An 18,858-nucleotide genomic window follows, 5' to 3' on the forward strand; every position below is an offset into this window, starting at 1 on the left:
TACATGGAATAAAGATGCGTCACGTAAACATGGTGATCAGATTAAACTCAATCAGAATGAAATAATCTGGATGAGACGGCGGTTTATTGATAATCTGATGAACGTTCATATAAACGCTGTCAGGATCAAGTTATTCTGACTGACCATGTCCGCCTGACGTAAACGTGTTTCTGCGTTGGCGAGGGGAGGAAACACGACAGGAAGTCAAACTGTCGCTGCTCCAGATAAAATCTTCTGTTCTAAAATAAAAGTTTTACTCAGTAATTAGAACACGCTGGACGCTCAGAGGACAAATAAAGACATTTAGCAAAGACACAAGTTCTTCTTCTGTGGTTTTTTAGGGAGATGTGATAACTGCATGCCAGAGTGGTTCTATTCTGAATAAAACCAGATTATGATCAGATTATGATCAGATTATGATTGTGTGCTGATATAAACGTTATAATCTGATTATTTAATCTGAATACATTTTAATCTGTGACATTTAGTGGGTGTGAACAAAGCTGCTGTGGGTTAAATAGTCTGGAAGGTGAGCAGCGCTCTGACCACCAGGTGGCGCTGAGTGGTCGCTTATAAGCAGACGTTCTCTGATTGGTCCATTTACCTGTTAAACTCAGAGGTTCCAGCAGAACTTCTCCTCACATGTATTTAAACACCTCTGGGTCAGAAGTGATGAATTAACGGATAAAGAGCTTCTGCTGAAACCTGAAGGAGTCAGGCAGGAGGTCCTGCTGTGATTTACCTGAGCAGGTGGTCTCAGGTGTGTGCTGTGTGTGTGCAGGCGTACTTCTGGTACGAGCTGGGTCACCAGCGAGGACACTTTGCCTCCGTGTGGCAGAGGTCCCTGTACAACGTGGAGGGACTGAAGGCTCAGCCCTGGTGGACGCCTCAGGAGACGGGCTACACCGACCTGGTGAAGGTACGTAGGTACGCCACGCCCCGCTGCGGGGGGACGCCACGCCGCGGGGGGACGGCTCGCTGCGTGGGGACGGCTCGCCGCGGGGGGACGTGTCTGATGGGGACCTGCTGTGTGCAGATGCTGGAGAGGAACTGGAGGACGATCAGGGACGAAGCTCTGGCCGTGATGGACCAAAGCCGGGGACACTTCCTGCCTGAGGAGGAGAACCTGAGGGAGAAGGGGGAGTGGGGCCAGTACACGCTGTGGCAGCAAGGTGGGCCTGGTCATGTGATCTGGTCATGTGACCTGAGCCAGAACCGCGTCTCTCACCCGTCTCACCCACATCCGTCCCTGTTTGCAGGGAAACGAGCGGGAAACGCCTGCCAGGGCGTCCCCAAGACCTGCGCCCTGATGGAGAGGTTCCCCGAAGCCACGGGCTGCAAGAGAGGACAGGTAGGTGTCCTCAGGTGTTCTGACTAATCTGAAGAGAGGACAGGTAGGTGTCCTCGTCCTCTGACCAATCTGAAGAGAGGACAGGTAGGTGTGTCCTCAGGTGTTCTGACCAATCTGAGGAGAGGACAGGTAGGTGTCCTCAGGTCCTCTGACCAATCTGAGGAGAGGACAGGTAGGTGTCCTCAGGTGTTCTGACCAATCTGAGGAGAGGACAGGTAGGTGTCCTCAGGTCCTCTGACCAGCCTGAGACGTACCAACGCCTCTGACCCCTCCAGGAGTCCTCAGAGCTCCTCACCTGTCTGGTCGTTGCACCTTTCTGACCAGGAGCCTCTGAGCAAAGCGTGTCTCCTCACCCGTCTGTCTCTGGTGTCTCCAGATCAAGTTCTCCGTCATGCAGCCCGGCACCCACGTCTGGCCCCACACCGGACCCACCAACTGCAGGCTGAGGATGCACCTGGGCCTGGTGGTCCCACGGCCGGGCTGCAGGATCCGCTGCACCAACCAGACCAGGTGAGACCGCGCCGCACCTGGACGCCGAGCCGCATCACTTCCTGTCCCTCACCAACTGCTTCCTGTTCCTCACCGTCTGCTTCCTGTCCCTCACCGTCTGCTTCCTGTCCCTCACCGTCTGCTTCCTGTCCCTCACCGTCTGCTTCCTGTCCCTCACCGTCTGCTTCCTGTCCCTCACCGCATCACTTCCTGTCCCTCACCGTCTACTTCCTGTCCTTCACCGTCTGCTTCCTGTCCCTCACCGTCTGCTTCCTGTCCCTCACCGTCTGCTTCCTGTTCCTCACCGTCTGCTTCCTGTCCCTCACCGTCTGCTTCCTGTCCCTCACCGCATCACTTCCTGTCCCTCACCGCATCACTTCCTGTCCCTCACCTTCTGCTTCCTGTCCCTCACCGCATCACTTCCTGTCCCTCACCGCATCACTTCCTGTCCCTCACCGTCTGCTTCCTGTCCCTCACCGTCTGCTTCCTGTCCCTCACCGCATCACTTCCTGTCCCTCACCGCATCACTTCCTGTCCCTCACCGCATCACTTCCTGTCCCTCATCGTCTGCTTCCTGTCCCTCACCGTCTGCTTCCTGTCCCTCACCCTCTGCTTCCTGTCCCTCATCGTCTGCTTCCTGTCCCTCACCGTCTGCTTCCTGTCCCTCACCGTCTGCTTCCTGTCCCTCACCGTCTGCTTCCTGTCCCTCATCGTCTGCTTCCTGTCCCTCACCGTCTGCTTCCTGTCCCTCACCGTCTGCTTCCTGTCCCTCATCGTCTGCTTCCTGTCCCTCACCGTCTGCTTCCTGTCCCTCACCCTCTGCTTCCTGTCCCTCATCGTCTGCTTCCTGTCCCTCACCGTCTGCTTCCTGTCCCTCACCGTCTGCTTCCTGTCCCTCACCGTCTGCTTCCTGTCCCTCACCGTCTGCTTCCTGTCCCTCACCGTCTGCTTCCTGTCCCTCACCGTCTGCTTCCTGTCCCTCACCGCATCACTTCCTGTCCCTCACCGTCTACTTCCTGTCCTTCACCGTCTGCTTCCTGTCCCTCACCGTCTGCTTCCTGTCCCTCACCGTCTGCTTCCTGTTCCTCACCGTCTGCTTCCTGTCCCTCACCGTCTGCTTCCTGTCCCTCACCGCATCACTTCCTGTCCCTCACCGCATCACTTCCTGTCCCTCACCTTCTGCTTCCTGTCCCTCACCGCATCACTTCCTGTCCCTCACCGCATCACTTCCTGTCCCTCACCGTCTGCTTCCTGTCCCTCACCGTCTGCTTCCTGTCCCTCACCGCATCACTTCCTGTCCCTCACCGCATCACTTCCTGTCCCTCACCGCATCACTTCCTGTCCCTCATCGTCTGCTTCCTGTCCCTCACCGTCTGCTTCCTGTCCCTCACCCTCTGCTTCCTGTCCCTCATCGTCTGCTTCCTGTCCCTCACCGTCTGCTTCCTGTCCCTCACCGTCTGCTTCCTGTCCCTCACCGTCTGCTTCCTGTCCCTCATCGTCTGCTTCCTGTCCCTCACCGTCTGCTTCCTGTCCCTCACCGTCTGCTTCCTGTCCCTCATCGTCTGCTTCCTGTCCCTCACCGTCTGCTTCCTGTCCCTCACCCTCTGCTTCCTGTCCCTCATCGTCTGCTTCCTGTCCCTCACCGTCTGCTTCCTGTCCCTCACCGTCTGCTTCCTGTCCCTCACCGTCTGCTTCCTGTCCCTCACCGTCTGCTTCCTGTCCCTCACCGTCTGCTTCCTGTCCCTCACCGTCTGCTTCCTGTCCCTCACCCTCTGCTTCCTGTCCCTCACCGTCTGCTTCCTGTCCCTCACCGTCTGCTTCCTGTCCCTCACCGTCTGCTTCCTGTCCCTCACCGCATCACTTCCTGTCCCTCACCGCATCACTTCCTGTCCCTCACCGTCTGCTTCCTGTCCCTCACCGTCTGCTTCCTGTCCCTCACCGCATCACTTCCTGTCCCTCACCGCATCACTTCCTGTCCCTCACCGCATCACTTCCTGTCCCTCATCGTCTGCTTCCTGTCCCTCACCGTCTGCTTCCTGTCCCTCACCCTCTGCTTCCTGTCCCTCATCGTCTGCTTCCTGTCCCTCACCGTCTGCTTCCTGTCCCTCACCGTCTGCTTCCTGTCCCTCACCGTCTGCTTCCTGTCCCTAACCGTCTGCTTCCTGTCCCTCACCCTCTGCTTCCTGTCCCTCATCGTCTGCTTCCTGTCCCTCACCCTCTGCTTCCTGTCCCTCACCCTCTGCTTCCTGTCCCTCACCGTCTGCTTCCTGTCCCTCATCGTCTGCTTCCTGTCCCTCACCGTCTGCTTCCTGTCCCTCACCGTCTGCTTCCTGTCCCTAACCGTCTGCTTCCTGTCCCTCACCCTCTGCTTCCTGTCCCTCACCGCATCACTTCCTGTCCCTCACCGTCTGCTTCCTGTCCCTCACCGCATCACTTCCTGTCCCTCACCGTCTGCTTCCTGTCCCTCACCGCATCACTTCCTGTCCCTCACCGTCTGCTTCCTGTCCCTCACCGCATCACTTCCTGTCCCCTCACCGTCTGCTTCCTGTCCCTCACCGTCTGCTTCCTGTCCCTCCCCGTCTGCTTCCTGTCCCTCACCGCATCACTTCCTGTCCCTCACCGTCTGCTTCCTGTCCCTCACCGCATCACTTCCTGTCCCTCACCGTCTGCTTCCTGTCCCTCACCGTCTACTTCCTGTCCCTCACCGTCTGCTTCCTGTCCCTCACCGTCTACTTCCTGTCCATCACCGTCTGCTTCCTGTCCCTCACCGTCTGCTTCCTGTCCCTCACAGTCTGCTTCCTGTCCCTCACCGCATCACTTCCTGTCCCTCACCGTCTGCTTCCTGTCCCTCACCGCATCACTTCCTGTCCCTCACCGTCTGCTTCCTGTCCCTCACCGTCTGCTTCCTGTCCCTCACAGCATCACTTCCTGTCCCTCACCGTCTGCTTCCTGTCCCTCACCGTCCGCTTCCTGTCCCTCACCGCATCACTTCCTGTCCCTCACCGTCTGCTTCCTGTCCCTCACCGTCTGCTTCCTGTCCCTCACCGTCTGCTTCCTGTCCCTCACCGCATCACTTCCTGTCCCTCACCGTCTGCTTCCTGTCCCTCACCGCATCACTTCCTGTCCCTCACCGTCTGCTTCCTGTCCCTCACCGTCTACTTCCTATCCCTCACCGTCTGCTTCCTGTCCCTCACCGTCTACTTCCTGTCCATCACCGTCTGCTTCCTGTCCCTCACCGTCTGCTTCCTGTCCCTCACCGTCTGCTTCCTGTCCCTCACAGTCTGCTTCCTGTCCCTCACCGCATCACTTCCTGTCCCTCACCGCATCACTTCCTGTCCCTCACCGTCTGCTTCCTGTCCCTCACAGCATCACTTCCTGTCCCTCACCATCTGCTTCCTGTCCCTCACCGTCTGCTTCCTGTCCCTCACCGTCTGCTTCCTGTCCCTCACCGTCTGCTTCCTGTCCCTCACCGTCTGCTTCCTGTCCCTCACCCTCTGCTTCCTGTCCCTCACCGTCTGCTTCCTGTCCCTCATCGTCTGCTTCCTGTCCCTCACCGTCTGCTTCCTGTCCCTCATCGTCTGCTTCCTGTCCCTCACCGTCTGCTTCCTGTCCCTCACCGTCTGCTTCCTGTCCCTCATCGTCTGCTTCCTGTCCCTAACCGTCTGCTTCCTGTCCCTCACCGTCTGCTTCCTGTCCCTCACCCTCTGCTTCCTGTCCCTCACCGCATCACTTCCTGTCCCTCACCGTCTGCTTCCTGTCCCTCACCGCATCACTTCCTGTCCCTCACCGTCTGCTTCCTGTCCCTCACCGTCTGCTTCCTGTCCCTCACCGTCTGGTTCCTGTCCCTCACCGTCTGCTTCCTGTCCCTCACCGTCTGGTTCCTGTCCCTCACCATCTGCTTCCCTTTCCCTCACCCTCTGCTTCCTGTCCCTCACCGCATCACTTCCTGTCCCTCACCGTCTGCTTCCTGTCCCTCACCGCATCACTTCCTGTCCCTCACCGTCTGCTTCCTGTCCCTCACCGTCTGCTTCCTGTCCCTCACCGTCTGCTTCCTGTCCCTCACCGCATCACTTCCTGTCCCTCACCGTCTGCTTCCTGTCCATCACCGTCTGCTTCATGTCCCTCACCGTCTGCTTCCTGTCCCTCACAGTCTGCTTCCTGTCCCTCACCGCATCACTTCCTGTCCCTCACCGTCTGCTTCCTGTCCCTCACCGTCTGCTTCCTGTCCCTCACCGTCTGCTTCCTGTCCCTCACCGTCTGCTTCCTGTCCCTCACCGCATCACTTCCTGTCCCTCACCGTCTGCTTCCTGTCCCTCACCGTCTGCTTCCTGTCCCTCACCCTCTGCTTCCTGTCCCTCACCGTCTGCTTCCTGTCCCTCATCGTCTGCTTCCTGTCCCTCACCGTCTGCTTCCTGTCCCTCACCGTCTGCTTCCTGTCCCTCATCGTCTGCTTCCTGTCCCTAACCGTCTGCTTCCTGTCCCTCATCGTCTGCTTCCTGTCCCTAACCGTCTGCTTCCTGTCCCTCACCGTCTGCTTCCTGTCCCTCATCGTCTGCTTCCTGTCCCTCACCGCATCACTTCCTGTCCCTCACCGTCTGCTTCCTGTCCCTCATCGTCTGCTTCCTGTCCCTCACCGTCTGCTTCCTGTCCCTCACCGCATCACTTCCTGTCCCTCACCGTCTGCTTCCTGTCCCTCACCGTCTGCTTCCTGTCCCTCACCGTCTGCTTCCTGTCCCTCACCGTCTGCTTCCTGTCCCTCACCGTCTGCTTCCTGTCCCTCACCGCATCACTTCCTGTCCCTCACCGTCTGCTTCCTGTCCCTCACCGTCTGCTTCCTGTCCCTCACCCTCTGCTTCCTGTCCCTCACCGTCTGCTTCCTGTCCCTCATCGTCTGCTTCCTGTCCCTCACCGTCTGCTTCCTGTCCCTCACCGTCTGCTTCCTGTCCCTCATCGTCTGCTTCCTGTCCCTAACCGTCTGCTTCCTGTCCCTCATCGTCTGCTTCCTGTCCCTAACCGTCTGCTTCCTGTCCCTCACCGTCTGCTTCCTGTCCCTCATCGTCTGCTTCCTGTCCCTCACCGCATCACTTCCTGTCCCTCACCGTCTGCTTCCTGTCCCTCACCATCTGCTTCCTGTCCCTCGCCGTCTGCTTCCTGTCCCTCACCGTCTGCTTCCTGTCCCTCACAGTCTGCTTCCTGTCCCTCACCGTCTGCTTCCTGTCCCTCACCGCATCACTTCCTGTCCCTCATCGTCTGCTTCCTGTCCCTCACCGTCTGCTTCCTGTCCCTCACCGCATCACTTCCTGTCCCTCACCGTCTGCTTCCTGTCCCTCACCGTCTGCTTCCTGTCCCGCAGGGAGTGGCAGGAGGGCAGAGTCCTCATCTTCGACGACTCCTTCGAGCACGAGGTGTGGCAGGAGGCCGCCAGCTACCGCCTCATCTTCATCGTGGACGTGTGGCACCCCCAGCTGACCCAGAACCAGCGCCAGAACCTCAGCCCCATCTAGGCCCGGCACCGCCGGTTCTGCAGCCGGTTCTGTGGGTCGCTTTGGGTCACACATGAATGTTTGGACTCTGAAAACTACTGACTGGACTTTAGAGCGAAGCGTACGGTACTGGCTGGGCCCGGTTCTGGTCCGGTTCTGGCCCGGTTCTGGCCTGGTTCTGGCCCGGTTCTGGTCTGGTTCTGGTCCAGTTCTGGCCCGGTTCTGCCGTCCCGTCATGATCATGGATTTCATTCGGCCTTTAACCTGCGACCCGATCATGAGACGCTACGGCGTCCGTCCAGCAACAGAACATCTGGCTTTGGACTCCTTTTGCACATTTACTTTGTAATACAACATGTTGAAAAAGATGATTTATATTTATAAAAAATAATAAAAATTGAAAAAATGGGAAACTCGCCTGTTTTTCTCTCTTGTTCCACTTTGATTCATAGTTTCTGACGTTTATTCAGTAATGGCCTTTTATTCTTAGACTCGCTGCCTTTCCTACCTCCTAGGTCACTTCCTACCTCCTTCCTGTCAGAATAAAAGCCTCTGGGTTAAATCAGGCGTTTGGTGTAAATCTTTACTTCTATACATTCGTTGAAAGCAAATACATTACATGAAGGTCGACGACGGAGCCTCAGTCCTGCTAAAGCTGCAGAAACTGCTCCAGTGCCCCCCCGCCTGCTGCAGCAGGTGAGAACTACGTTTTTTCTGCTCGCTGCAGTGACACAGGTAACAGGAAGTTACAATCTTTAACTGAAAACAATCTTTTTAACTATCAGAGCGAGTGAAGGTTTGGTTTGTAGAAAAGTTTCATGCACGTCATTCTTTACAGTGTCGGTGTTTCCTAAAGCAGAAAGTGGCGTTTGGTGTTTCAGCCCAAGTTTAAAAGGTAGAAAGATTTAACTCTGTGGAAAATGACATTAAAACAGCCCAGCTTCATCAAAAGGGGCAAATTAAAGCCTCCTCTACCTCATTATTCAGCCCCCGGCCGCCTGGTGGCAGCAGAGAGAACTGCAAGCAAACATCTGATAAACAGCTTCATCAACCCTGAAATGATAAAACCATAAAAATAGGTGGTTGATCTGATGAACTCCCATTTTAAACTAAATATGGGCTGAAAATAACACGTTTTATATCATAACACTTCTTTAACAGTTTGTATGCAGGCTTGTAAAGTCTTAAAGAATCGAAGCACAGAGCTGCTGGGTTCTGCTGCCCACCGCTGTGGTTATTATGGACCAGAACCTCCTGCTCTGCTGGATGAACCCACAATGACCATATTAACAACGTCTTATTACTCCAGATGTCTCCAGATGTCCAGCTGCAGACTGCTCACAGCTCAGGCCAGATTTATCCCAGTCTTATTATTATTATTATTGTTGGTGCTGTCTGCTCCGTCTGAGCCTTAAATGAACGTTTACTGTCAACAGGCCGATGTTTTAAACGCCCACATCTCGGTTCCAGCAGGTTTCTGGACTCCTCACGGTTCACAGGAAGGAGTCACTGCAGCGTCTGAGTGGGACAGGAAGCTGGAAGCGGCCTGACGGTGGGATGGAGGTGTTAGCATTGTTAGCATTGTTAGCATCTGGCTCAGCTGGTGGGGGGATCAGACGGCTCAGACAGGCGGTGTGTTGGTTCAGGACTGCTCACAGTGAAACACGTTAAACACGGCTTCTCTCTGCGATCCATCCCGTGTTTCCCTGAAGCTAAAGCTAATCCACGTTTCTGCGGGATTTGAACCGCAGCGGGTCAGAACAGAGGTTCCCTTCAGGCGAAGCGTCAGAGTAATGGGAGTCGTCTACAGACTGAGGTCCAGACGTTGGTGTAGAAGACGTTCAGAGTCCAGCCGTTAACGGGCAGCCGGTGTCCCCAGTGACGCTGGTTAGAGTCTCAGCGTGTTTGGGCGTGGTCAGTCCAGAGCCAGCAGCGGCGTGCTGGTCTCCCTGTCCATCTGCCGCAGCGCTGCAGCTTCCACCGTCGACTGAGACCTGGAACAGACCAGCAGACGTTGCTTAACAAACCCAACAATATTTACCTCAGGACGAGCCTTTCTACACAAACTCGCTCCGGTTGGGACGCCTCGGACTCTAGATCTCTGGTTCTAGATCTCTGGTTCTGGACTTCTCTGGTTCTAGATCTCTGGTTCTGGACTTCTCTGTGTTCTCCTTCTGGATCCTAGTTTAGAATCTGAGAACATTTATCACAACCTCCCCATAGATGGATTATAAACTACCAGCTCTCTGTCAGGTCATCACATCCAGGCCTGTTCCAGCCACACCTGGTGTCCCTCAGAGCGCCGTCCTTGGACCTGATTGGTTCCCAGTTAAACGATTTATTCAAACTTTACAAGTTTTTTCTAAATGACACTAAATGACAGATTTTTGTCATGTCCTGTTAGACAGCAGTTTATAATATAACACATAATGCTGATTTCTCTCTGTAACTCAGTTGTTCTGGTTTGAGATCTTCCTCCAAGCTCTGCCTTCACGCTCAGAAAACAAAACTTCATGTTTGCTTCAAACGTTTTGCTTTTTTCTCCTAAAACTTTGTGTCTAAACTCTGATTTTGAGCCTCTTGTCCACGTTTTCTCCTCCAGCTTGTCTTCCTGACCTCCATCCTCCTCCCTCTGCCCTCAGATCAGTGCTCTCTGGCCCTCACTGCCTCCTGGACCACATTAAATCTGCCTAGTAACAGCTGCAGCCAATAGGAAGACCAGGAATGTGTGACATCACTGCCTCCTACAGTGTCCTCTGAAGGGAGAACAAACTGCTTTTTCTCTAAAGCTGTTTAAATGCAGGTTTTTTCCATTAATGTACCAATAAAATATTTCTCACTAATAAAGTAAAGTTGTGTCTTTGAAGTAAATGTATAATAATAATAATAATAATAATAAAACAGTTTATTTAGAAAGAAGCTAAACTGTCTGTTTTGTGAAAAACTGTATTTTACAGTTTGGGAAACATTTACCATGGTTAAAGTTTTTAAAGCATAAAAAGGAACCCAGTTCTGCTGGGCAGGTGGAGAACGTCCACCATCAGGTCACGCTTAGGTGAGGTAGGAGGACAAGCATTATGGTTTTAGAGTGTCCTAGTCAAAGTCCGGCCCTAAAGCTGATAGACTGAAGTTTGGTTATCAGAAACATTTACCTGAGACAAAAGAAGCAGAACCATTAGAAGTCGTTAAGAAGATGTGAGAACGAGGCGCTGCTGCTACACTTTACTTTATTTATGTAAAACCATCGTTTTTACTACAGGTTTAGAAATCTAAATGTTTTATATTATTCATCTTTTGATTGAATGAATGTTTGTGTTTTCTCCTGAAATCTTTCTGTTGTTAACGAGAGAAAACGGATCCTGTTGAAAACGGCCGTCGTCTCCTCACCTCTTCATCATGTCCTTGTCTCCTCCTCCTCCTCCTCCGCAGCTCTCCCTGACGTGCAGGGCGTCGTACGTCAGCGTGTACTCCGTCTCGTCGTTGTAGTCGGGCCCCAGCAGCGTCCGCGCCCACATCCCCATATCGTACGGCGGCAGCGTCCCGCCGAACTCCGACGGCAAACACTCGGGCTGGATGAGCTGGTGGAGAGAGTTCAGGTTGTTCCCGTGGAGGAAGATCTGAGGAGCAGAACCAGGAGGAGGACCAGGAGGAGAACCAGGAGGAGGACCAGGAGGAGCATCATCCAGAACCGAGAGGAAACAGAGGAGGAACAAAAGTCAGAGGAGACCGGAGGAAGAAGAGGAGGAACGTCAGCAGATGGGAGGAGAGGAGGAGAGCCGGAATGAGAAGACAAAAGAAGAAAAGGAAGAATATGGTTGGTAGAAAGAGAGAAAGAAGAAGAAGAGAGGAAATGGAGATAGAAGGCGAGAGGAAGAAGAAGAGGAAGAAGAAGAAGAAGAAAGAGGTGAAAATAAAAACGTCTGCATGAGAATAAAACCAGAAAATGTGGATTAGCCTGGAATGAAAGACTGGAAGATGAAGACCAGGATGAAGAAACCAGGTGCGGTTCCAACAGGACGAGGAAGAGGAGGGTGGAGGCTCACCCTTTTGCGGGTCTTGTCCTTGAGGAAGGGCTTGATGATGGTGTACATGGCGTGGATGTACCAGGGCTGGTTCACGAAGTGGATCCCTCCGAAGCGAGCCGGGAAGCTGTCCTGAGGAGACAGAGGGGAGGAGGTCATGGAAGCCCACCTTCTCAGCGGCGATGTGAGCAGAACCTGGTCTGGGCCCACCTGCAGACCCTCGATGGCCAGTTTGAGGATGTTGGGCGTCAGCTTGGAGGCCTGCTTGAAGGAGAAGTTGCTCCAGTCGATGATGAGGGTGAAGCCGTTGATCTGCAGCTCGGGGCTCTCTATCAGGACCTCCAGGGAGAGCAGGATGGCCCTCAGGATGTCAATGAAGGAGTTCCTGGAGGAGGAGGAGGAAGGATCGATGAGCAGAGGATCGATGGTCAAACAGCGTGACACCCTAGGTGTTACCTACAGCTCCTGGCTGAGGGTCATTAGTTCAGTCAGGGACAAGATGGATGGGTCTGTCCAGAGGTGGTAACACCGTCTGAGCATCTCACAACCTTTAGCTGGTGTGAAAAAGCTCAGCAACTGGTCCTCTCATGTCTAAACTGGGCCTGATCAGCAGCTGCTGGGCGTTCTGAAGCTCTTCAGGCTTTTCTTCAGACTTTACCTGCCTTGGTGGTCCTTTAGAAGATCAACAGTCACGGGTTCTGGTAGCAAACAGCTGAAATCTGAGCTCCAGACATACTGCGACCGGTCTTAGATTCATGTTTTAGTGAGATGTTGTTCAGAACACGATGACTGTGGGTTTAATTTGGGTTTCTGGTCTCTACGGGCTTTAAAACAGGTTCATGGTACCACCAACGACATCTGACATCTAGATGGAGTTAAAGGGACCTTAGAGGTTCAGAAGGGGCCTTAGAGGCCTGGACATTAGGACGCCTGCATGTTAAAACCGTTCTAGTTTAAATTTATTTTCATGTAAAGTTCTCATGGAGCAGTGCAGACCTTCTGGAGACCAGAAGGTTTGGTTTAAACACGTAAAAAGACGGTTCCAGTCTAAACCAGAAGGAATAAACCATGAACAACATCTCAGTTGAGGAATGATCTCAGCTTAGAAACGCTGCGACAGAAACAGCTATGACCGTTCTACAGCGACTGTCCAAAGGAGGCGTCAGAGTGAGCCCAGATCTCTGAGGCCTCACGGCAGGAGCTACAGAACCAAGATGATCAAAGAATGTTTTCATCGTATGAGAAACTACAAGAGTCTCAGTCCTGTTTCATTTAACCGCAGATAATTGTTGTTCAGCCATAGTTTGATTTCTGCTGCTGAGTTCACAGTAGAGAAGCAAATCTGTGAGTCGTCTGCATAGAAGAGATCTGACACATTGTTCTAATGACCCATAAACCATGTAAAGACTATAAAACGTGGATCAGGACCAGAACTGGACCTTCAGACATGAGACGGTGGTGTAGTAGACCTGACCATTGGAAACAGGCTAAGACCTTTCAGAGAAACACCAGAAACACCCAACAGCCATGACCGACAGTGGCTCTCATAACTCTTCACACCCCGGTCTCTACTCCTGGTTTTAGGTTCAAAGCTGATGAGAACAGAGGAACCGGTTCTGCAGTCCAGCTGCAGGAACCGGACTGCAGAACTGGACCTGGCTGTTAGGGGGGGTGGGTTACCTGCTCTGGTCCCAGTTGGAGGCAAACAGGATGAGGATCTTTCTCCCATGCTGGTCCGGAGTCTCTAGCACACCTGGAAACCCGTCCATCAGGGCTCGCTTGATGCTGGGGTCGTCCACCTGAGGAACACGTAGAGTTACAGTCCCCTGCACCCCCCACCGGTTCTGCCCAGAGCCTGCCGTCTGTGGTTCTGGGCCCAGTTCCTGAGGGGAACCCTGCAGACTGAAAGCACCAACCTTGAAGCTCTGGAACATGTCCAGGTTCTGCTGCCTGAACTGGAAGTACTGGGCCAGCAGGCGGAACGTCTCCATGTGGTCGAACTTTCTGGCCCTGAGGAAGCGGAGGATGAATTCGTCGTCGGTTCGCAGGAAGCCGATGTCGGGCCGCGTCACGATCATGTCCCTCACCTGTGGAACAGAACCAGCGTCTTCAGAGGTTAGCGGCGTCAGGGTGTGTCTACCTGCAGGGACTCCAGACATGCAGGCCTGAAGCTCTCCTGGAGAGAACCTGAGTTCATCTCTGCTTCCTTAGGGAGACCAGGAGATGAACAGAACCGGTCCAGGAGCCTGGCAGCAGCGCCGCCTGCAGGGGGAACGTGGTGGTGGTGACCTGATGGACACCTGTCAGGTGTTGGCCGCCTACCTGCTGGATGTCCTGGTGCAGAGTGTCGGGGTTTTCGTTCAGCTCCAGCCGAGCCTTCTCCGTGGTCTCCGAGCTCAGTGCCGGATGCACGTGGTTCATCATTTTGCTTCCCACAGGTCCGGTCCCAGGCCGAGTGGTTCTGGTCCTGCTGAGATGTTCCTCCTGGCGGTGGAAGCTTCGGGTTTGGGTCCAGAGGTGTGACAATCGTTTGTGCCGTTAGATCCACAAGCGGTGAATCAGAAGACAATCATCTCCGCTGTCGGCTCTCAGGAAGTCTCGGCCTTTATGGACCGCAGGAGCAGGAGGTGATTCTGGGTTAGAACCGCTCAGACATGCTGGCTGGAGGAATGAAGTCGTCTTAGAAAACACGGGCCGGTCCGGTTCTGTCACTGCTGCGCAGAACTTGACCTCCTTTCAGTCCTGGTTTCTGCTGCTGAGACGCCCTCGCCGTCCGGTTGCTTCCCATCATGGCCGCTCCAGGTTGGGTCCGGTTGGAGCGTCAGACGTCTGCATCTGGGCCAGAGGCAGAACCTGGAGGAGAACCAGATGTTGGTCAGTGTGAGGCAGCCGGGTCCAGTGTGGCGCTGCTCAGCCTGCAGGAGAGCGAAGACACACTGGACTGTTAAGGTCTTTAATAACTACCTAATCTGGAGGGACAGACTATTGTTGTATAACAAGACCCTTCGCAGAGTTAGAGCAGCATATTTTTCATCATTCATTGAGGAGAATAAAAATAATCCTAGATTTCTCTTCAGTACAGTTGCCAAACTTACCCAGAGCCACAGCTCTGTTGATCCATCCATTCCCTTAGCTCTTAGCAGTAATGATTTTATGGGATTCTTCACAAATAAAATTGATGCCATTAAAAATAAAATAATTGGCATCCTCCCAAACATGATTACCTCGTCCTCACTAAGTGAGGCAGCATTGGAGGAATCTTTAGAACCTGCGCAGTGTCTGAACTGTTTAAAAGCAGTAGAGCTTTCTGAGCTATCTAAAATTTTAGCTTCATCTAAACCTTCTACCTGTATGTTAGACCCAATCCCAACCAAGTTGTTTAAGGAGATATTCCCTTTGATCAGTGGCTCATGTTACCCTGAGCTACCTCTATAGTTATGCTGCTATAGGCTTAGGCTGCTGGAGGACATCAGGGTCTATTTCTCTCATTCTACTGAGTTCTCCTACTGTTGTCCAGTTTTGCATTACATTGAAATGACTGTTGTCATTTTAGCTTTTAACTTTTTGTTCTCTCTCTTTTCTCTTCATAGAAGGTACCCCTGGTCTGGTGTTCTGTTAGCTGTGACATCATCAGGGGAGGCAGATCATCCTCTATTACCATCTAACATAGAAAGTACTCCTGGGTCAATGTGAGCTTCTGTGCTTTCTGTGCCTCTGCTCTATCTTCTCTAACATAGAAAGTACTCCTGGGTCAGTGTGAGCTTCTGTGCTTTCTGTGTCTCTGCTCTGTCTTCTCTAACATAGAAAGTACTCCTGGGTCAATGTGAGCTTCTGTGCTTTCTGTGTCTCTGCTCTGTCTTCTCTAACATAGAAAGTACTCCTGGGTCAATGTGAGCTTCTGAGCTTTCTGTGTCTCTGCTCTGTCTTCTCTAACATAGAAAGTACTCCTGGGTCAATGTGAGCTTCTGAGCTTTCTGTGTCTCTGCTCTGTCTTCTCTAAGCCCCAGTGGGTGGAGGCAGATGAGCGTTCACACTGAGCCTGGTTCTGGTTCTGCTGGAGGTTCTCCTCCCTGTTAAAGTGGAGTTTTCCTCTCCACTGTCGCTTCATGCATGCTCAGTATGAGGGATTGCTGCAAAGCCATCAACAATGCAGACGACTGTCCACTGTGGCTCTACGCTCTTTCAGGAGGAGTGAATGCTGCTTGGAGAGACTTGATGCAATCAACTGGGTTCCCTGATATAGGACATTTTTGACCAATCTGTATAATATGATTGAATTTGACTTTGTAAAGTGCCTCGAGATGACATGTTTCATGAATTGGTGCTATATAAATAAAACTGAATTTAATTGAATTTAATAAATAAACAATGAATCTGGATGTTTCAGAGCTTAAATTACAGGAACAGATGAAGACGTGAAGAAATCTGTAGACCTGCAGCTAAATGTGCTTTTCATCTATAAATCTGTTTCGTTTCCATGTTCTAATAAATCAGAGCAGCAGTTTCTCTCGTTTCAATAACAAAACAGGAGTTCTGCCTTGTTCAGATGGAACATCTGGACCCGGTCCAAACCGTCTCTGCCTCCATCCAGGTCAGGTTCTGCCGTCTAACGGGTCTGTGGAGCATCTCCAGAACCGTCCCTCTCAGTTCTGACTGCTCCTCATGAGAAATACTGGACCTGCGGGTTTAGAGGACGGATTTCTACACAACACCAGCATCGTGTCATTTAAGGTGAGGAAACCTTAGATCTCTAATAAACTCGTCTTAAAGAAACATGATGACGGTCCAACAGGTTCTGAAGAGCAGATCTGATGACAGCTCATCCATCAATAGCTCAGCCAACATATTAAAATGTCACTTTTATCTCTCTTTATATTTTAGGCTTTAATAATTATCTACAGATTATTTTATAATAAAATACAAAGAACTGAGTTTTGGCCTTAAAGCTGCGGCCCTGATTCCCTGATTTCTCTCCCAGATGGGATCCTGTGAACATCTCGGATCACTTCAGTCCAGACAGATGATGCCCCCCCCCCTCCCCACTGACCCCGCCCACTCCAGCTGGTCCCCATCTGCCCCCCCTCCCTGAATGCCCCCACCCAGACACCCAGATAAAAACCTCCGGCCACCATTAAACATCCCGCATGGAGGCGGCTGGAGATGAGGAGGGTCTGGGGTGACCTGCTCCTCCTCACAGGGAGCTCCAGGAGGAGCTGCGTCCTCCAGGAGGAGCTGCGTCCTCCAGGAGGAGCAGCGTCCTCCAGGAGGAGCAGCGTCCTCCTGGAGGAGCAGGCTGAGGAGCAATCTGGTTTCAGCTGGAATAGAGACCTGCTCGGTGGTTGAATCCCGGCCGTCCTGCTCGGCCCATCGGCCCTCTGGTAACGCTGCTGCTGCTGCTGCTGCTGGTGGTGCTGATGCTGGTGATGGAGGAGGAGGAGGAGGAGCAGGAGGAGGAGGTCTGCATCCCGCGCATGAAACAGATTTCTCCTGGAATAAAATAAAAAAGGTGAAAAAGATCCAAAAGTGAAGGAATCAGTCCTGAAGGCGTCCGACAGGAAGCTCGTCCTTGTGAGTCCGTGTGGGCACCAGGAGGAGGAGGAGGAGGAGGAGGGGGAGGAGGGGGGGGGGGGGTGCGACGTTCTCAGAAAAGACGTCAGGATACTCCAGGGTGGTCAAGGTGGCGTCAATACACACAACAACTTCCGGTTTTAACTTTTAAAAATAGAAGCTGAACCTGTCAGCTTCAGTTGTTTATCCTAAGACCTAATTTAATTAATACAGATACAGAAACTCCATTAAAATGTTATACGTACAATATTATTATTCAACACCACAGCTAGAAAACAGATTAGGACTAATTAAGATCACATTATAACACCAGTGTCTAAATTTTTTAGTTATTGGGCCAAGAGTGTTAAATCAAGGGCCAAAAAAGAATACAAATAAATATCAGACAAAAATATTGTGATTTTCTTTTAATCTACCCAACAAAATATCAGCTTTACATTTTAAATTGTATTTAGCCAATTTTATTAATAGAATTACAATCAGATTTTAAAGTCTACATTTGAGTAAAAGTTGCTTTATTTACCATGAAATAAAAGGAAATGTAAATAAGTGTGCCTATATAATAATCTCACAAATGTTTTGTGTTGTATCGAACATTCAATCAAACTTTCAATTGTAAGATTTGCACTTGTCTATAATAAATTTACAGTTATTAAAAATAAAAGGTTTCTGCAAAAAGCCCCCAATGCTCGTCGGTCGAATCTTTCTTGAAATGCAACTGGAGGGCCGCACAAAACCAGCACATGGGCCACAAACAGCCCCCGGGCCACACTTTGGACACCTCTGCACTATAACCAGAACTAATATTAAGAAGAAGGAAAAATATTATTATTACTATTATTATTAATATCATTAGTTAATAAAAATGGCGGATATAACAAGGCAACATTTTACCAGCTTTAGCTGCAACATAACTTTATTCACGCTATTTCTGTTTTAATAACTGTATGACTGTGCTTTTATTTTGACAATCCAATTCCGGGTTTCCGTTTGGACTCGTGCAATCTTTGCACACCTGCACGCGCCTGCTGGGGGCCAGCTTTGGATATGCGCGTTCACGACTGAACCCGGACAGACGGAGGGGAGCGCGCCTCCCGGGGACGCGCAGCTCTTTGCTGTGATGTCAGTCAGATTCTGAGAGCCTTAAATGATGAGATCTGAGTTATTTTGGTGTTTATATGGAGTAATTTCAGCTAAATCTAATTCATTAGACACAATTATTAAAATAAAGGTCAAAATCACTAAGAAACGCTCATTTGGAGTCTAATTAAATTATATTTTATGTGGCTGCATTATTTCTATTTAGATTGAAATTAAATTTACCTAGGCTGTGATAAATAGAATCCATCCAGAATTAACAGAATCAGGAATCTTTATTGTCATTATGCAGCTATAATGAAGTTCTGGGTGAAACAGTGAGTTAATAACTTTAACTCGTAAGTTAAAATAACCATGGAAAAACAAAGAATGTTTTCCTGGAGAAAACCCTCAGAAATGTAAAAACACAACATGAAAACAGTTCATTTTAAGGTTAAGCTGTGCAACACAGGCGAACGACTTTTTTTAAGGCAGTTATTAATAGATAATACAGCATATTTAGATAATGCTGTGTTCCTGTTAAAAAGAAAAGAGAAAGTCGATCACAAAGGCATGTAAAAATGGTGCAACTTGCATGAATTTCTTAGACAGGCGCTATCTGAGCAGCTAATAGTGAGCAATTAGTAATAGGCCCCTAAGAGACGGTGTGAATACTTTTCATTCTGCTCAGGAACCTGCGGAACCAGCAGCATGTTTGCAGACGCATAACAAATCATGAGCTGGGCTGCTGGGTCATTGGCTCCCCGCAGGGGGCGCTAGCCTCACAGCTTTGGGAAATAAGCTATTTTTAGTCTGTTAGTTTCATTTAATGTTAATTAATGTTCATGTTGCCCTTTTCTGGAGTCCT

At 51.3% G+C, this 18,858-nt stretch overlaps 2 protein-coding genes across 15 annotated transcripts in view; one reads left to right on the forward strand and one right to left on the reverse strand.

Moving 5' to 3' along the window:
* The window catches only part of unm_hu7910 (un-named hu7910), a 45,540-nt gene extending 37,801 nt beyond the window's left edge, over positions 1-7,739 (forward strand). For 13 of the 14 annotated variants that reach the window (XM_036125362.1, XM_036125350.1, XM_036125351.1 and 10 more), the window contains 5 exons: positions 782-919; positions 1,037-1,172; positions 1,260-1,351; positions 1,728-1,861; positions 7,194-7,739. In XM_036125362.1, the coding sequence (XP_035981255.1) occupies positions 782-919; positions 1,037-1,172; positions 1,260-1,351; positions 1,728-1,861; positions 7,194-7,344 (651 nt within the window). In that variant the 3' untranslated portion in view covers positions 7,345-7,739. The other variant, XM_036125367.1, reaches the window with a different exon arrangement.
* A 153-nt stretch (positions 7,740-7,892) lies between these two features.
* On the reverse strand, positions 7,893-16,949 carry LOC105917066 (clavesin-1). The gene is made up of 8 exons (XM_012851756.3): positions 16,674-16,949; positions 13,668-14,198; positions 13,262-13,432; positions 13,026-13,144; positions 11,556-11,730; positions 11,367-11,477; positions 10,711-10,940; positions 7,893-9,317 (listed from the first exon to the last, which is right to left on the reverse strand). The coding sequence occupies exons 2-8, from the start codon at positions 13,767-13,769 to the stop codon at positions 9,239-9,241; spliced, it is 987 nt and encodes a 328-aa protein (XP_012707210.1). The 5' UTR covers positions 13,770-14,198; positions 16,674-16,949; the 3' UTR covers positions 7,893-9,238.
* Between the last annotated feature and the right edge of the window lie 1,909 nt (positions 16,950-18,858).

Source organism: Fundulus heteroclitus, chromosome 21 (genome assembly GCF_011125445.2).
Source record: "Fundulus heteroclitus isolate FHET01 chromosome 21, MU-UCD_Fhet_4.1, whole genome shotgun sequence".
NCBI classification, from domain to species: Eukaryota; Metazoa; Chordata; class Actinopteri; order Cyprinodontiformes; family Fundulidae; genus Fundulus; species Fundulus heteroclitus.

Excerpts from the sequence above, each read along its gene's own strand:
- LOC105917066 (XM_012851756.3), bottom strand. The coding sequence starts at position 13,769 with ATGATGAACCACGTGCATCCGGCACTGAGCTCGGAGACCACGGAGAAG. Across the intron at positions 13,145-13,261 it reads ACATGTTCCAGAGCTTCAAG|GTGGACGACCCCAGCATCAA; the intron begins GTTGGTGCTTTC and ends CGTGTTCCTCAG. Across the intron at positions 10,941-11,366 it reads AGGACAAGACCCGCAAAAGG|ATCTTCCTCCACGGGAACAA; the intron begins GTGAGCCTCCAC and ends TCTGCTCCTCAG.